The 16,243-nt window shown below is 51.0% G+C and overlaps 2 protein-coding genes across 6 annotated transcripts; one reads left to right on the forward strand and one right to left on the reverse strand.

Annotated features, from left to right (window-relative positions):
- Positions 1 to 89: 89 nt before the first annotated feature.
- RNF31 (ring finger protein 31) lies at positions 90 to 11,995 on the reverse strand. Of its 4 annotated transcripts, none has more exons than XM_029950347.1 (21): positions 11,186 to 11,995; positions 10,957 to 11,103; positions 10,650 to 10,805; positions 10,349 to 10,417; positions 10,175 to 10,250; positions 9,765 to 9,942; positions 8,683 to 9,085; positions 8,207 to 8,494; positions 7,689 to 7,937; positions 7,395 to 7,580; positions 7,077 to 7,283; positions 4,088 to 4,261; positions 3,906 to 4,004; positions 3,727 to 3,816; positions 2,433 to 2,547; positions 2,208 to 2,326; positions 1,822 to 1,935; positions 1,616 to 1,673; positions 788 to 884; positions 343 to 511; positions 90 to 232 (listed from the first exon to the last, which is right to left on the reverse strand). In XM_029950347.1, exons 1-21 carry the CDS (start codon positions 11,375 to 11,377, stop codon positions 179 to 181), a joined length of 3,240 nt encoding a protein of 1,079 aa, XP_029806207.1. In that variant the 5' UTR covers positions 11,378 to 11,995; the 3' UTR covers positions 90 to 178. The 4 variants fall into 4 exon arrangements, with proteins under 4 accessions (XP_029806207.1, XP_029806206.1, XP_029806208.1 ...); XM_029950346.1 differs by having other exon boundaries at positions 8,207 to 8,497; XM_029950348.1 differs by having other exon boundaries at positions 8,207 to 8,497; positions 10,358 to 10,417; positions 11,186 to 11,994.
- Positions 11,996 to 12,412: 417 nt separating this feature from the next.
- PSME2 (proteasome activator subunit 2) lies at positions 12,413 to 16,130 on the forward strand. 2 transcript variants are annotated; one of them, XM_029950352.1, is made up of 11 exons: positions 12,414 to 12,539; positions 12,847 to 12,879; positions 13,291 to 13,353; positions 13,589 to 13,675; positions 13,780 to 13,810; positions 13,888 to 13,985; positions 15,003 to 15,071; positions 15,230 to 15,297; positions 15,460 to 15,514; positions 15,828 to 15,914; positions 16,003 to 16,130. In XM_029950352.1, the coding sequence occupies exons 1-11, from the start codon at positions 12,492 to 12,494 to the stop codon at positions 16,081 to 16,083; spliced, it is 720 nt and encodes a 239-aa protein (XP_029806212.1). In that variant the 5' UTR covers positions 12,414 to 12,491; the 3' UTR covers positions 16,084 to 16,130. The 2 variants fall into 2 exon arrangements, with proteins under 2 accessions (XP_029806213.1, XP_029806212.1); XM_029950353.1 differs by lacking the exon at positions 13,291 to 13,353 and having other exon boundaries at positions 12,413 to 12,539.
- The last annotated feature ends 113 nt before the right edge of the window (positions 16,131 to 16,243 follow it).

Genomic DNA, 16,243 nt, shown 5'->3' on the forward strand with positions numbered 1-16,243 from the left:
TGCAGGTGACCCTCTTGGCAAAGCTGTGTTCACCCCCCTCTTTCCCTGGTGCCCCAGATGGTGGGGCCAGGAAGAAGGACCACCAAGAAGCCTGGCAAGGAGATGCCTCTTTATTGGTGCTGGAGCTGTTCCTGAGGAGGCTGGGCCATGAGACCCTCAGGAGGATCCTTGCCCTCAGCTACTTCCTCCTTCGTGGGATACTTTGTCCCAGGGGCACCTCTTCCATCAGCTTCTGCAGAAGGAGAGAGAAGAGACAATACTGGAAGTTTAGAACTCAGACACAAGCTGGACAGGGGGCTTCTAGAGTATGGGGTCAGAAGCAAGTCTGAGGGGAAGCCTTACCTGTAACAGACGGGTGTGGTAGGCGGAGGCCTCCTCCCCTGCCACTGGCTGAGGGCGCACATGCAGGTAGCGCTCGGCGGCCGTCTCCAGCTCCTCCACCTCATACAGGGTGGCTGGGTCCAGTGAGTGGGCATTGATGAGGCTCACAAGATACTCTTTGTAGTGTGCCCTGGGGAGATGACAAGTGGAGCATCTGTTCTTCCATTTGGCTAATATTAACTGAGTGTGCCTAAAACCTTGCTGGGTGCTGGCATCCTCAGACAAACAAGGCACTTATAGGAACTGTGCCCCTGTGCACACTATTACCTAGCCATGCCTTTGCCCAGAGAGCCCTTCCCTCACTTTCCCTGCAGGACTTACTACTCCCAGAGACCTCCTTTACTACCCATGCCTATCCTCAGCCCTCCTGCCCCCCTCCCAACACTGTGCCCCTGCTGACACTCACTGGCAGAGGCCAGCATGGCCAGCTGGAGTCTCCTTGCCACAGGCTTCATCCCGAAACCCACTGGGAACCTCCTTCTGCTCCATCACCCGGCAGCCACCTAAGGGTAACAGAAGAAACCCTTTTGTTGGGAGGAGGTCACTGACCATAAAGCTCTGGGAGAACTGGGATACCAATGGAGGCCTGAGAGGGCAGCCTCCGGGGAGGGAACTGCTTTTACAGTGGTGGTGGTGAGGGTGAGCTTAGAGATACTGTCATGGCAGACCAAGTCTGGTAACAGAAGCAGGGGCCTTGATGGCCCTGCTTTTATCTAAAATTGCTTTTGGTCCATAATCACACACTCTCTTTTTTTATTATCACATACTGTCTTGGGACAACTCTTCTGGCCATGATTTTAGCTCCTGCCTAGTTAACTTAGTCTGTGAAGGTCTTACCTTATGGTAATAAGAGGTGGGGTAGGTTAGAACCATACGGAACATCTTTCTGTTGCCCTCATGTAACCTAAAACAGTGCAACTAGCAAGTCTCATTAAAAACTCCTGGAGTTAAGTAATGAATCATTATCCTTTGGGAATGGGAGAAGGAAATTAGTATCAACTGCCAGGTGCTTGAATGGGCCCTATAAGCGATTATAAAATAGCTTAGCTGCAAAGTTGATTATTACTCCCACGTCACAGAGGAAGAAACGAGGTCCAGAGGTTAACTCGCCAAGAAGCACACAAGTAAGCACAGGATGGGCTCTGACCACAGACCCAAGCCTCCTCTTTCCCCACCAAACAGTAGAAGCCCATCCCATCCTCACCCCTCCTCCAAGGCTTGTCCTAACACTCACCACCAGGAACTGCCCGGGCTCCTGCTGGGGGCTCTGTGTTGAACATGACATTATTGTCCTGAGGAAGGGCAGACGGACAGACATTAGGATCCCCTTGATGCCAGCCCGCTGCATTTCCCAGCACAGAACCTTTTCCTTTCTTGCCCCTGGCCCCTTCTTCCTACCCTGGGCAACCTGCAAACCCAGCCAGGCTGGCCACCCCTGACCTGTAGCAGCTTCTGGAGCCGGAGAGCAGTCCAGTCCCGCAGGTAGAAGAGGCAGTCTCGTGGGTGATGGCCATGCAGGGACTTCTTCACCCTGCAGTTAGGGTCTGGACATTTCTGGCAGAAACCCAGATGGGAGAGGGGAAGTTGGAGACTGTTGGGGTCCTGGCTTCTCAGAACCCCTGCATGAGTGGTGTAGGGATGGGGGAAGATGGAGACATTGGAGGGTCTGGAGCAAGCAAAAGAGGAGAAGGGACAGAGAGAGGTGCTTTACACCCCACTGGCTTCCTCTTCTCTTCCCCGAGGCTACTCCTCAATGTCTTTGCCCCTCACACCCAGTGGTGGCGCCCCGCCCCTCTACCCCTCGCATCCCCATTCTCTCGGCTCACATTTTTGGCGTAAAAGGCATTGTAGCAGCCACTGCAGAACTGGTGGCGGCACTGAGTGCAGTGAAAGTGCATGCAGCCTCCTCGGGCCAATGCATAGGAGAACTTGCACTTGGGGCAATCTGTAAGAGACAGCAGCTGAGGCTGTCACTGCTCCTCAAGGCCCTCAGGAGGAAAGCCACTGGCAGTGACACATGACTGGGCAAACGGGCCACAGGACAACCTTACCAATGCCGTTCTCCTGAAGATACATGGCCAGGCCCTGGGCCTGGTACTCTGGGTCATTGGTGCGTTTCCAGTTCTGGAAATCCTCGCAGCTCCGGCCTCGGTGCTGCTCCTCCCACTGCAGGAGGGAAAGCAAGCTTCACATGAAAACACCCCAGGCCCTTCTTGAGGGCCACCTCCTCTCAGAGCTAGACATCCCTGACTTAGTCTATGGCACTGCGTTGCACCATTTGCTCCCATCTCGAACTGAGGGGCCAGCCTTGGTTCTCTGACCTCATACCAGAACATGCTCACTGGCAGGTCTTATTTCCACCACCCAGGCCTATCTCAACAATGTCCCTTTTTCTTCATATCTACTGTGGCCATTCTACTCCAGGCCAGGTCAGGCTTTGCCTCAGTTACTGGTCACTCTTCCTCCATTCCTGCTCCCCTGCGGTGCATGCTCCACCCTGCAGCCACAATGCCTTTGTGAGTATAAAGCAGGCATCTTCAACAATACTAGAGTGTTCTAGTTGTGTGTGTCGAGTGGCGGGGGGGGGTCTGTTTGGGTTGTTTTTTGAAGTGTTCTAGTTTTGAGGTCTAGTGGTAGGGGTCTTGGGTGTTCATTTTATTACCATATTTTATAATGTATATATAATTTGTTATCAAATATTACACTTTTTAGAATATGTGCTGCCAAAGTGAGCACTCAGATTATTACTAAACATTTTTTCTTCTGTAGATATTAAACTTTCTAAAAGGTAAATGAAGAGTATCACCCCTACCTTAGTCTTAGAATAAAAGGCAAATACCTTCCTCACTGTCCTGATCTGGCAGCTAGCTCCTCTCTAGCCGCCTGCCACTCCCCCCTCCCTCTTGGGGCTCCAGCCACACAACACGGTTTCTGACTTTGGCCTTTCCTTGTGTTGTTCTTTTTGTCCTGAATACCCTTTGCATAGTTGACTTCTTCTTCACTTTCAGGCCTGAGCTTATACTAAGCCATTTTAGAAAACACTTGGCTGACCTCTCTACCCTAAGTAGATCCATTCTGTTATTCCTAATCTCAGATTCCTATGTTTTCTTTGTAGAACTTATGTCATGTGTAGTTATGCTCTCTCCCTCTTTCCACCCTTTCCCTTTCCTTTACCTTATCTTTCACTGCCCCTCCCCCTCAGCCTCCCTCCCTCCTTTCCTGGAGCCTGTAAGCTTTTTGAGCCCAGAGTTTATGTCTGTTCTGTGCTTTAGCACACCCCAAATCTAACATAGTACCTGCTAGCAGCTTTAACAAGTTATTTCTGAAAGGATGAATGGGCCTCACCTGGCGCTTACAGCGGACACAGAAGGTCTGGTGACACTGGGGACATGTTGCCTCCAGCTGCTCTCGTTCATATATGAAGCCAAAGGAGCACTGTGGGTGCAAGAGCATAAAGCTATCTCAGGCCTGACACGGCCCTCTGCCCCCCTCCCCCAGTCAGCCCCCCTGGGTAGGCCACTTACTTGGGCACACCACAAGAACTTGGGGTCTCGCATCAGCACACCCTCAGTCAGCTTCTTGTGAAACAGTGCATAGGCGTCTGGCTCCAGGCTCTCCCGAAGCTGAGGACAGGATGCAGAAGTGGTGGATGGGTAAGGTTCCTCTTCAAAGCCCAGGGCACCCCAAGTCCTAGGGACTGCAGTACCTGGATGTCAAGGGTAGAGAAGTAGCCAAGCAACTGTGTGTCATCGGTGAGGTCGGGGCGGCCACAGGCGGGGCACACCATGTCTGTGATGTGCTTCTCCTTCAAGGCAATGGTGAAGTGCTGGCGGAAGCAGTCAGGACAGATGGTGCACTCACAGGAAGTCAGGGCCTGCATCTGCAGGGACAGAAGAGGGTCTGAAGCCATAAGCCGCCAGCATGGGGAAGAGGCATTAACCGGGTGTCCACTGAGAAACCAGGAACTAATTAACAACTGGGCAAAGTAGCAACCCCCAATGCCAACAAGTGCCCAGCAGGCACTCCCAATGTCTACACACTGTTGTAGTTGGAAGAAAACAGACAACCGTGAGGTCTGAAGTAAATGGAAGACCGCCTCCAAAGACATTCACATTCAATTAAAAGGAAAGAAACAAATAACATTTCTGAACTGACAAAACTATAGAGATGGAGAACAGGCGAGGTACTGTCAGGTGATAGGAGAAAGGGAAGGAAGTTACACTATAAAGGGGTTGCATGAGGGGCTCCTTTGTGGTAATGGGACGATCTGTGTCCCAGTAGTTACATGAATCTATAAATGGAATAGAACTGTCCAGAGCTACACACACACCCATGTGAAAAATGAACACGGTCTGCAATCCAGCTAACACTGTGCCAATGGTTATTTCCTGGTCTTGATACGGTAAAGTAATTATATAAGATGTCATCATTGGGGGAAGGTGGGTAAGGAACTCACAGGACTTGGGAAACAAAAGCAAAATGAACTTATTGGGACCTCATCAAAATAAAAAGCTTCTGTACAGAGAAACCTAATGGAGGACCATGGGGAGGGGAAGAGGGAAAGAGAGTTGGGGAGAGAGAGGGACGCAAAACCTGAGGGCTGAAGGGGGAGGGGGAAAGAGGTGGTGGTGATGGAGGAGGGCACTTGTGGGGAAGAGCACTGGGTGTTGTATGGAAACCAATTTGACAATAAACTATTTTTTTTTAAAAAGCTTCTGTACAGTGAAGGAAACCATCAGCAAAACTAAAAGGCAACTGATGAGATGGGAGAAGATATTTGCTAATGACATATCAGATAAAGAGTTAGTATCCAATATCTATAAAGAACTCATCAAACTCAACACCCAAAAAACAAATAATCTGGTAAAGAAATGGGCAAAAGACATGAATAGACACTTCTCCAAAGAAGACATCCTGATGGCCAACTGACACATGAAAAAATACTCAACATCAATCATCAGGGAAATACAAATCAAAATCATGAGATACCACCTCACACCTGTCAGAATGGCTAAAATTAACAACTCAAGCAACAACAGATGTTGGCAAGGATGTGGAGAAAGAGGATCTCTTTTGCATTGCTGGTGGGCATGCAAACTGGTGCAGCCACTCTGGAAAACAATATGGAGATTCCTCAAAAAAGTACTACTCTATGACCCAGCAATTGCACTACTATGTATTTATCCAAGGGATACAGGTGTGCTGTTTCAAAGGGGCATATGCACCCCAACATTTACAGCAGCACTATCAACAATAGCCAAAGTATGGAAAGAGCTCAAATGTCCATCGATGGATGAATGAATAAAAAAGATGTGGTATATATATATATATATACACACACACACATACATACACACACATAACGGAGTATTTCTTGGCAATCAAAATGAATGAAATCTTGCCATTTGCAACTATGTGGATGGAAATAGTGGGTATTATACTAAGTGAAATTAGTCAGAGAAAGACAAATATCATATGACTTCACTCATATGAGAACTTTAAGATACAAAACAGATGAACATAAGGGAAAGGAAGCAAAAATAATATAAACACAAGGAGGGGGGCAAAACATAAGAGACTCTTAAATATAGAGAACAAACAGAGGGTTACTGGAGGGGTTGTGGGAGGGGGGATGGGCTAAATGGGTATGGGGCATTAAGGAATCTAGTCCTGAAATCACTGTTGGGCTGTATGCTAACTAACTTGGATCTAAATTAAAAATTAAATTATTAAAAGAACACCACACAGGACTCTACTGTTTTTGCAACTTCCTGTGAATCTACAATTATTTTATTATTATTTTTTTTTTACTACTTATTTTTGAGAGAGATCGAGCATGAGCAGGGAAGAGGCAGAGAGACACCGATCTGAAGCAGGCTCCAGGCTCTGAGCGGTCAGCACCCACCAACCATGAGATTATGACCTGTGCCGAAGTCAGACACTTAACCGACTGAACCACTCACGCACTTCTACAATTATTTTAAAATAAAGAGTAAAGGGGCGCCTGGGTGGCTCAGTTAAGTATCCGACTCTTGACATCAGCTCAAGTCATTATCTCACAGTTCATGAGTGTGAGCCCTACATCAGGCTCTGCACTCACAGTGGGATTTTCTCTCTCCTGTCTCAGCACCCTCCTGCCTTTCCCTCAAAATAAGTAAACCTAAAAAAAAAAAAAAAGAAAGAAAGAAAAAAGAGTAAAAAGGAAAGAAAACAAAAAACACACACAGCTAGCATAACTAAATTGGTAATTTAAAAAAAATTACTGGTAATTTTTTTGGTGTGCCAATGGTATTTGTGGCTATGTTCTCACAGATTTTTACCATTCAGAGATATATACTGAAGTATTTACAAATAGACTGTAAGAACTGTTTCAAAATAATCTGTGTATGTGGAGGTGGAATAAAGACTCGTCATACACTGATAACTGCAGAAGCTTCGTGATGATAGATGGGGGTAGACACGGAGGAGGAAATCTGATATACTACTCTATGTATAAAATTTCCCATAGTGGACCAGTAAAAAAACAAAACAAAACAGGGAGGAGGAGATGGCCTATTCCTGCCCTCCCCTTCCTACAAACTGCTGGGAGCACATGGGCAACTATAGACTAAAAGACAGGACAGACAAGGGCTGAAGAGGAGCAGGGCCCAAAGGGAAGAGTCGCTCTAAGGCCGGCCCAGCGGGGAGGGGCCTACCCGGTTGCGGGGCAGGGTCCAGCCGCACACAGCACACTCCTGGGCAAGCAAGCGGCGCAGGAAGGCCCGGTCCTGGCTCTGCCGCACAGCTTCCACCACGTCCCCCAGCTCATAGTTCCGGGGTGTCTCCTGCAGCAGCGACAGTGCCAGCTCTGCCCGGCCCCAGCTGGGGAGCGCATAGACTGCCAAAAGCCGTCTGACCAGACTCTGCAAGGTGATTCGGGTGGAGAGGGAAGAAGTGGCTGTCAGACCCCGGGAGTCCTACCCCTAGGCCTTCCCCCTGCTCTTCTAAGTGGATTCTTCATCTCCTCCCAGCACCTGCTTATCTGGCCCATCCCAGGAAGGGATGGGATCAGGGCCCTTGTCCCAGAGACGCTGATGGAAGGGCTCTAGGCGCTGGCGCTGTAGCTCAGTCAGTGCCCGTGCCACATCACCACCATGTTGGAACAATGCTTGAAGAGACCCCTCTTCAGGCCCAAACCCCAGGGACTGGAGCTCCTGCACCTGAATGTTGGGGGTAGAGAGAAGGAGTGAAGAGGGAAATGGCAAGTAAGAGAGTGTGAGAGGCTCTGAGACCCACAACCCTGCTTGCCCTGTCAGCACAGCTGGTACCTTCCTGCGCCGGGCCCTCACACACTCTTCCACAGCTTCATCAAGATTGCCGTGACGATCCAGCCAGGCCTTCCGGGCCTCCTGACAGGAAAAGGCACCCAGCCCTGGGTCCTGCTGTCCAGCCAGCTCGGCCACCATCTCCAGCACGTAGGGCAGCTCTGAGCGCAACCACTGCAGGGGCACCTCGGTGCCTGAGTATTGTAGAGCCGAGAAAACCTCCTCTGGACAGGCACCTGCAGCTTCCCCTTCCTAAGGCACAGTCCCACCCAGACAGACGGCCCATCAGGAAGGGCACCTTCCACCCACCCTCAGCCCAAACCAAAATGCTAACAGTAGTTGAGCTCAGATGTATGGATCATGGTGAGCAGTGCACAGCATGATACTTGTCATGTGGGAGGTGATCAATAAGGGGCAGCTGCTGCTAATGACAAGGATTACAAGAACTTGTGTTTATCGATTGCAGCCCCTCCTTTCCCCCATTAGCTCAACCCTACCTCATCCCAGGCCCAAATCCTCACCCGGATCTTGATCACTAGTTGGAGACCTTCCTCACGCATCTTGTCTTGGCGCTGCTTCCCAGGGTCCCCACAGGAACTGGGCAGGGGGGCACTGAGGCGTCGTGGAGGCCCTGGCTCAGGGAGTCGCTCTTCCAAAGAGCTGGCCTGGGGCCGGGGGGCATGCTGCACTGGGATGGGGCTGCTGGTCCGGTTGCACATAGCACACACCCAGCCAGGGCCCGAGTTGCAGAAGGTACAGTGAATACAGTACCAGACCGGACTCTGGACAGAGGAGAGCAAAGTATCCCCCTGCTGGGAAGGCAAAAAGAATTATCCAACTGAAAGCTGGCTAAGGCTCAAGATGGAAATACAGACAGCTGGTGGGTGGAAAGACAGAGGAACTGAAGGAAAACAGGAGATGAGGAAGTCGAGAATGGCCTGTGGTAACAGGTGCAAGTAAAGAGCTGAGACAGCTAGGAAAGCCAGGAACAGGTTACCTGAAGGGGCTGCAGGCAAATGCCAGCATCTCGAGAATCCACCACCAAGCTAGGAGGCTGAGCCAGCCGAGGTCGCTCACACATGGCACATAGCACAGCTGCCGCCTCATTCTCAAAGGTGCAGCTCTGGCAGGCCCACCGACCCCGTGCCAGTTCCAATTCTAGGCCCTCAGCTCCTTGGGAGCCCTCAATAGTCAGCCCCAAGCCCTTACAGCCTCGGGGCCGATCACAGGCCACACAGAGCACTGCCCAAGATTCATTTAGCATGGCACAGGCAGCACAGTGCCAGGGCAGACGGGCATTTGCAGGATCAGAGGAAGCTTTCAGGGGAAGCACAAGAGAGCTGTCTCCCAGGGCCAGGAAGGAGGTTGACGGAGGCCGTGGTGGTGCTGAGGCGGGTAAGCTGTAACAGAAAAGCAGAGATGATCTGCTGAGGGGGCCCCTTTCCTGGGCATTCCTCATTCTCTGTGTGATAATACAGGCCCTGTCCTTCGTGCATGTTGTTCTCTGTCTGGAACGCTCCATACCCATCACCTGTTCAACATTTAATTATATTTTAGGGGCACCTGGGCGGTTCAGTTGATTGAGACTCGGACTCTTGATTTCAGCTGAGATCCTGATCTCACAGTCGGTGAGTTTGAGCCCCGCGTCGGGCTCCGTGTAGACAGCTTGGAGCCTGCTTGAGATTCTCTTTCTTTCCCTCTCTCTCTGTTCCTCACCTGCTTGTGCTCTTTCTCTCCCCTCAAATAAATAAATAAACACACTTAAAAAATTATATCTTAAAGGTCACATCTTGCTGATAGATATGCCCCTAACATAGGGCCTGACCCACATCAGGTGCTTAAAATCCTACTGATTAAGCCAATCCTTTAGGCTAGGTTCCTCCTCTTCCTACCTATTTGCACAACATCTTGCTGTGACTGCTACTTGCTTGATATGTACGTCTGTGACCTCTTGGAGAGCAGTAACTGGCTATTTGCCTTCTATGAAGCAGTCTAGCATAGAAACTGACACATAGTAGATATTGAAGTAACTGTAAGTGCTCTTAACTTCATTCCCACTCAGAAGAGAAGATCTCTCACCTGGGGGTCAGGCAACTGGCCTGTAGAGCCCCGGGGAGGGTCTGGCGAAGGTGATGGGCACGGGATGGGTGTCCATGGAATAGGCGATCACAAGCTGGGCACAAGGCCTGTTTACAGGTTGAACAGTGCAGTGTGCCTGGGGCAGAGCCACAGAGAAAGCAGGGACCAGGAGTGGAGCCTGGACAACAGGAGAGGAAACATTGAACATCTTTCTAATAAAGACCAAGTTACATCTGAATTTGCTGTAGAAGGGAACAAATTACAGACTACTATTCAACATATCCAGACCCAAGGAAACACTGTTAATCTCTTTTTAGAGGCAAAGAAGAAAAGCAGAGGAAGTTCCCAAATTTCCATCAATATGGTCTACTAGAAACCACCCCCACCTCCCATTATAGGACAAATAATACCTGGGGCAGAGGGTGTGGTGAGGGGGCCAGGAGCAATCTCTCTCAGTAAGGGAACAAACTCTGAGAGCTTCAGTATCTGAGAAAAAAGGGCAGGGGACGGGCAAGAGTTTGAGGACACACAGTCCCACAATCTCTATCCTCTTTGTTCCTCAGGTCTTAGAGCCCCATTTCTACCTTCCTTACATTATCTTCAACCTTTTCTTCCAGCAGCTGCTCCAGTGCTTGTTGTCTTGGGTGAGTGTTCTGCAAACAAGGTGAGAAGAGTTCCTACCTAGAGCCCTAGGACAAGGCCCTCTCTCAAAGCCCTGGTCTCCCAACATCCACAGAAAAAAGAGTATGGGAGTTTTCAGGTTGCTATGGGGACTATGCCCATGGCTCAGCAGCATGAGGGTGCACTGACTTCCTGTGGAGTTAGGCTGGGCTCCCCAGGCCTGGTGTTTAAGTCCTCAGGACTAGAGACCCCTCAACATCTCACCTGTAACAGCAGGCTGAGCTCTGTCCGAAGCAGCAGTACTTCCAGTGTGACTGTAGCAACTTGATGCTCATCTGGCTCTTTCTGCTCCTCAGGGAAACTCATCCCATCTGGCTGCTCCACGGTGTAGCCATACAATCGCAGAACATCCCGGCCCCCCTACCATGCATTCAAACCAGTCACCACCCAGCACGCCCCCTTCCCACTAAGGCTGGAGCCCTCCCCATTAAGCACAGCCTCAGGCCCTTCCTAACCAACCCTCCAGCCCAGGCCAAGTCCCATTCTCCCATGAGGAGCCCAGGGGCTTCACCTGAATAGCATCCACCGTACTGCGAAAGACAGGGTTATTAAACTTGACCCCGCGCCAGTACCGGGGCCGCTGAGGGCTGAGAAGGTTGCGGCCGTATTTCTCCAAGATGTTCAGGGCCGTGGACAGGGTGTTGAGGTAGTTTCGGGTCTGGGATCAGTCAGAGAGCGGATGGCTGTGAGCCCCGCCCTGGTCTCAAGCCCTACGTCCCCCTCCCGAGCAGGGGCCTCACCTCCCCGTGAGCATTGCAGCGGACCAGGCGTGCGGCGTCCAGCTGCAGGTAACGGGCTGCGGGCGGTAGAGATGTGACCAGTAGCGGCTGGAGTTGCTCCAGGGAAAACACCTGCCCGGAATCCTTCCTCAGGGCGTTCGCCAGCTCCTCGCGGGCCGCCAGGAAGGCCCTCTCCTCCTCCTCCCCCGGCATCCTGAGACAGAAGTCAGCCCCAGCCCCGCCGCCCGCCAGGACCTGGCGCAGGCTGTGCGTGGCCTGAACGCTGCCCCTCCCGCCCGGTGTCGGGCTTCGTGGCCCGACTCGGTCGACGAAGCCACCAGAGGTCACTGAGGCCACGGTCACTCTACGGCCCCAGCCCCTTGCCAGTGTTAGCCGAGAACAGGAAATACTAGCAAAGAGGGCGGGATTGCGACCTAGTTTCAGGGGAAGAGGAGGGGTTTAAGGTTAGGACAGGGAGGGGTCAGGAAATCAGGGGGCGTGGGCAAAAGGGAAGCCTTGTCCCAGCCAATGAAAAGGGCACATGGTCCCTGGCTCCTCCCCCAGAGCATTTTGGCCTTAAATTCCGAACTAGCACTCCTCCCCGCCTACCTCTAGGCTGGTTCCGCCCCTTTCCGGATAGCCTTTGACTAGGGATTACCTTATTTCCTTCAAAGCCTTCTCTATTTAGACCGGTCGGCCTTGCTCCGGTCCCCATCGGAGAAGCCCCACTCTGCAGGGACTCACCTCTGGCCGGTCTGAACCCCACTCAAGCGAGCCCTGCCCTTTCTCCAGTCAGCCTTGAAGGCAGAGAGGCCTCCCGGAGGAATCCCCCGAGACTGCTTCCTTCCATGTCCTGCTATCCCTTTTCAGCCCTAGTCCCGCCCTCCCACTTCTCCCACCCTGATCCCTCTCTGGCCCCCCCGTGCAGCTGAGCCTTCTAGAGGGAGTCCCACCACTGAACACCCCCTTGCCCCCACTCTCCTACCCATCCCACCTCAACCCTGGATTTTCCCGGGACCGCCCTTGCCCCTCCCTGTAAGCCCCTCCCCTTCTCCGAGGGACAGCCCCGGTTCGGTCTCCTCGGTCCCACTATTATCCTAACCCCTCCCTCGGACAGCCGCTGGGCTGGTGACTGAGTCCGCACAGCCTCTACTAGCCGCAGCAGGCTGAGAATGACTGAGGGGCTCCCTACAGTTTGCGGACTGCCAGTGGGAGGGGGAAAAGAAGGAAGGGGGCGGGGTCCAGGGGGGCGGGCCTGGACGTGCGGAGTGAAAGCGAAAGGCCAAGCCGAGAGCCGGGAGACCGAAGATCTTGCAACTGGAGCAGCATGGCCAAGCCTTGTGGGGTGCGCCTGAGCGGGGAAGCCCGCAAACAGGTAATGGGGGATCGGGAAGCCAGGAAAGGATTGGGGAGCCCTCCTGGCTGGAGGCCAGGCTGGGTGTTCCAGGGGACCAAGGCCGTGCCAGAGAACTCCCCCAACCTCTTAGTGCTTTCACTTCTGCCGGGGGATTCCCAGATTCCTGCCCTCGAACCAGTCTCTGCATTGAGTCTGAACTTCCAGGGAAATCTGGCTTGTGGTAGGAAAGGCCTGAGCCAAGTTGGAGGGCATCCCTTTGTGGGTGGGATCTTACTCTTGACAACTGAGACCCTTAACCAACATCCGGGTACTGCTCTCTGTGCAGGTGGATGTCTTCAGGCAAAATCTTCTTCAGGAGGTAAGTCTTCTAGATTCTAGCGGTTTGACTCAGAATCTTAGACCAGTACTTGAGGGCTGCAACCTTTCAGACTGATCCCCAGACCCATCCTGGGCCCTACTTCCATTCTCAAACCTTCACCTAAGGCTAATTATTCATCTCTCCCTTTAATTTAACCCCTCTTAATATTCTGTCAACTCCTGCCACTTTCTCACCCCACTTTAGATGTGGAGGGGGAAAGCTGTGGCCCCAAAGTCCTAATCTTGGTTCTGCCACTTCCCAGCTTGGGCAAGTGCCTTCACTTCTCATGGCTTCAGTTTCCTTATTTGTAATTATTGGAGTCAATTATTTACAAGGGCCCTTCCAGTCCTCCTTCTCAGACATCTCTTGACCATCTTCGGAGATTCCCCACCCTTGCAATGTAACCCACAGGCAGAGGAGTTCCTCTACAGTTTCTTGCCACAGAAAATCATATACCTGAATCAAGTCTTGCAAGTGAGTAGTGTGGGCCCCTCCCACCCCATACCAAGGCCTCCCTCCTCTCCACGCACCCCCTCTAACAAACACCTGGGCTCAGCATGCAGAGAACAGTTAGGAGTGGTGGACTGAAACATTAGGATGGTGTGAGGCCTGAGCCTAGACAGCGGGTGGGTGGGCTGTGTGGAGGGAAGATTGTGACTTGGAATGAGAAGAATAGGCTGGGCAGTTGCTGACGGTGAGCTCTGTGCAGGAGGACTCTCTCAACGTGGCTGACCTGACCTCTCTCCGGGCTCCACTGGACATCCCCATCCCAGACCCCCCACCCAAGGATGATGAGGTGAGGCACTCAGGGTGCAGGGGACAGACTATAAAGCAGGTGGAGAGGATAACTCGCCAACCTCCAAGACATTTCTAAAGCTGCTGTCCCCCTTTTTACCTTAGATGGAAACAGATAAACAGGAGAAGAAAGAAGGTAAGAGAGGAAGGGGTGGCTAGGGAAGAGGAAGTGGCACATTGGATGAGAAGCGGCCTGAATGCCCTCTTTTTCAGTCCCTAAGTGTGGCTTTCTCCCTGGAAATGAGAAGGTTCTCGCCCTACTTGCCTTGGTTAAGCCAGAAGTATGGACTCTCAAAGAAAAATGCATCCTGGTAAGCCTGGCAACTGGGGGAAACAGAAAGGGAAGACAAGCCAGGCTAGCCCCCCTAGTCTCCTTCAGAGATACAAGTCCTTCAACCAGGGACCTCTTGCTGAAATAGGAAACTTCCTCTGTGCCTTGGGGTTAGATACCTCGTGTTCTCATTCTGCTAGTCCTCTGATATCACAGTGGTATCCCCATAATCGGAGACTGTGCTGTATCTACCTCCATCCATAGTGTCAGAACCCACCTCTGTACCAGGTACACCATGTAGGTGCTATGTCATAGTGAGTTGGTTTAAGAGCTTGGGCCCTCAAGGGAGACTGCTTGGGTTCTAAACCTGACTCTATGGCTTACCTAGCTGGTTACCTTAAGTAAGTTCCTTGGACATTTTGGAACTCAGTCTTTTCATCTGTTAAGTGGGTACAATAGAGTATTTATTTTGAAAGACTGCTGTAAAGATTTTTTTTTTAATTTTTAATGTTTGTTTATTTTGGAGAGAGAATGAGAGAGACACAGTGTGAGTTGGGGAGGGACAGAGAGAGAGAGGGAGACAGAGAATCCCAAACAGGCTCCAAGCTGTCAGCAGAGTCTAATGTGGGGCTTGAACCCATGAACCATGGGATCATGACCTGAGCCAAAGCCAGACATTCAACCCACTGAGCCACCCAGGGACTCCTGAAGATTTTTTAATGTTTATTTGTTTTTGAGATATAGAGAGAGTGGGGAGGGGGCAAAGAAAGAAAAGGGGAGAGAGGATCTGAAGCAGGCTCCAAGGTGACAGCAGAGAGCCCAATAAAGGGCCTGAACTCAAGAACTGTGAGATCATGACCTGAGGTGTATTTGGATGCTTAACTGACTGAACCATCCAGGCATCCCAAGACTACTGTGAAGATTAAGTGAGATATATATAGCACAGTGGCTTGCATATAATAAGTGTTCAATTAAATATGGCTGTTATTAGTAAGTGGCCGTAAAAGAAAGAACTCAGTAAGTTTGCTGAATGATTCCTACATGATCATTAATATAGGTAATCACATGGATCCAGCACCTGATCCCCAAGATTGAAGATGGAAATGACTTTGGAGTGGCAATCCAGGTAAGAAAAGTGTGTGTGAGGACATTGAGAGCAGGGAGAGGCTTGGGGGGTGAGGGATAGGAGCTAGACATAAACTAAGAGGAACAGAGGAAGATGGTGAGTGAAGGACAGAGGAAACGAAGTGTTTTTCTTGCCTCCCATCTCTTTTGTTACCATAGGAGAAGGTGCTGGAGAGGGTGAATGCGGTCAAGACTAAAGTGGAAGCCTTCCAAACAACCATTTCCAAGTGAGGGCAGCTAGAGGGCCAGAATGGGGGCTAAAGGAACATTTCTTTGGGATTGCCAAAGCTGGGTAGTCTCATCAGGATGATGGGGGGCTTTGGGAAGGGTCTGAGGGAGTAGCTCTCTCTCATTACCCATTCTTATGGTTATCCTCTTGCTTTTGGCAGGTACTTCTCAGAACGTGGGGATGCTGTGGCCAAGGCCTCTAAGGAGACTCATGTAGTGAGTGGATAGTCCACCAGTCTTTTAGCTGAGGCTGCCTGGGGGTGGGGCAAGGAAGAGGAGTTCAAGGTCTTCCTTGTCTGTTTTTCTGATCTTCCCAGTGTAGAGAATATTAAGTCAAGAGCACTGGCTAGAAAAACCAGTTTGATTCGGTTTCAAAACCTTGACCCCTTTTATTGCTTGATTCTGTGGGATTCTGTTTCTTGGTGCCAAGAAGGGGTTCATCCTCAAGTTACCATTCCCTATATGAGGAAACCAGATTAATGTCCCAATCTCCCATGGGGCTGACTCAGCTTTGCCTCCCACATCCCAGATGGATTACCGGGCCCTGGTACATGAGCGAGATGAGGCAGCCTATGGGGATCTCAGGGCCATGGTGCTGGACCTGCGGGCCTTCTACGTGAGTGTGGCATAAGCCCCTAGGGAAGATGGTTGAGGGGGATACGGGAAAGGCCAAGAACCTGACTACCACCCTTCTGACTTTCCAGGCTGAGCTTTATCATATCATCAGCAGCAACCTAGAGAAAATTATCAACCCAAAGGGTGAAGAGAAGCCATCTATGTACTGAGCCCAGGGCCAGAAGGGAAATAAATGATCTATGCTTTGTGTGGATTACCTCTGGTGTGTGTCATTCATTCAAAAATCATTTATTGAGTGTCACCTATGTCCAGCCACTGAATGTGAATGTGGTGGTGGGAAAGAAAGGGGATGCTATGATGGCAAAGATA

This window comes from Suricata suricatta, chromosome 9 (assembly GCF_006229205.1).
Source record: "Suricata suricatta isolate VVHF042 chromosome 9, meerkat_22Aug2017_6uvM2_HiC, whole genome shotgun sequence".
Lineage (NCBI taxonomy): Eukaryota > Metazoa > Chordata > Mammalia > Carnivora > Herpestidae > Suricata > Suricata suricatta.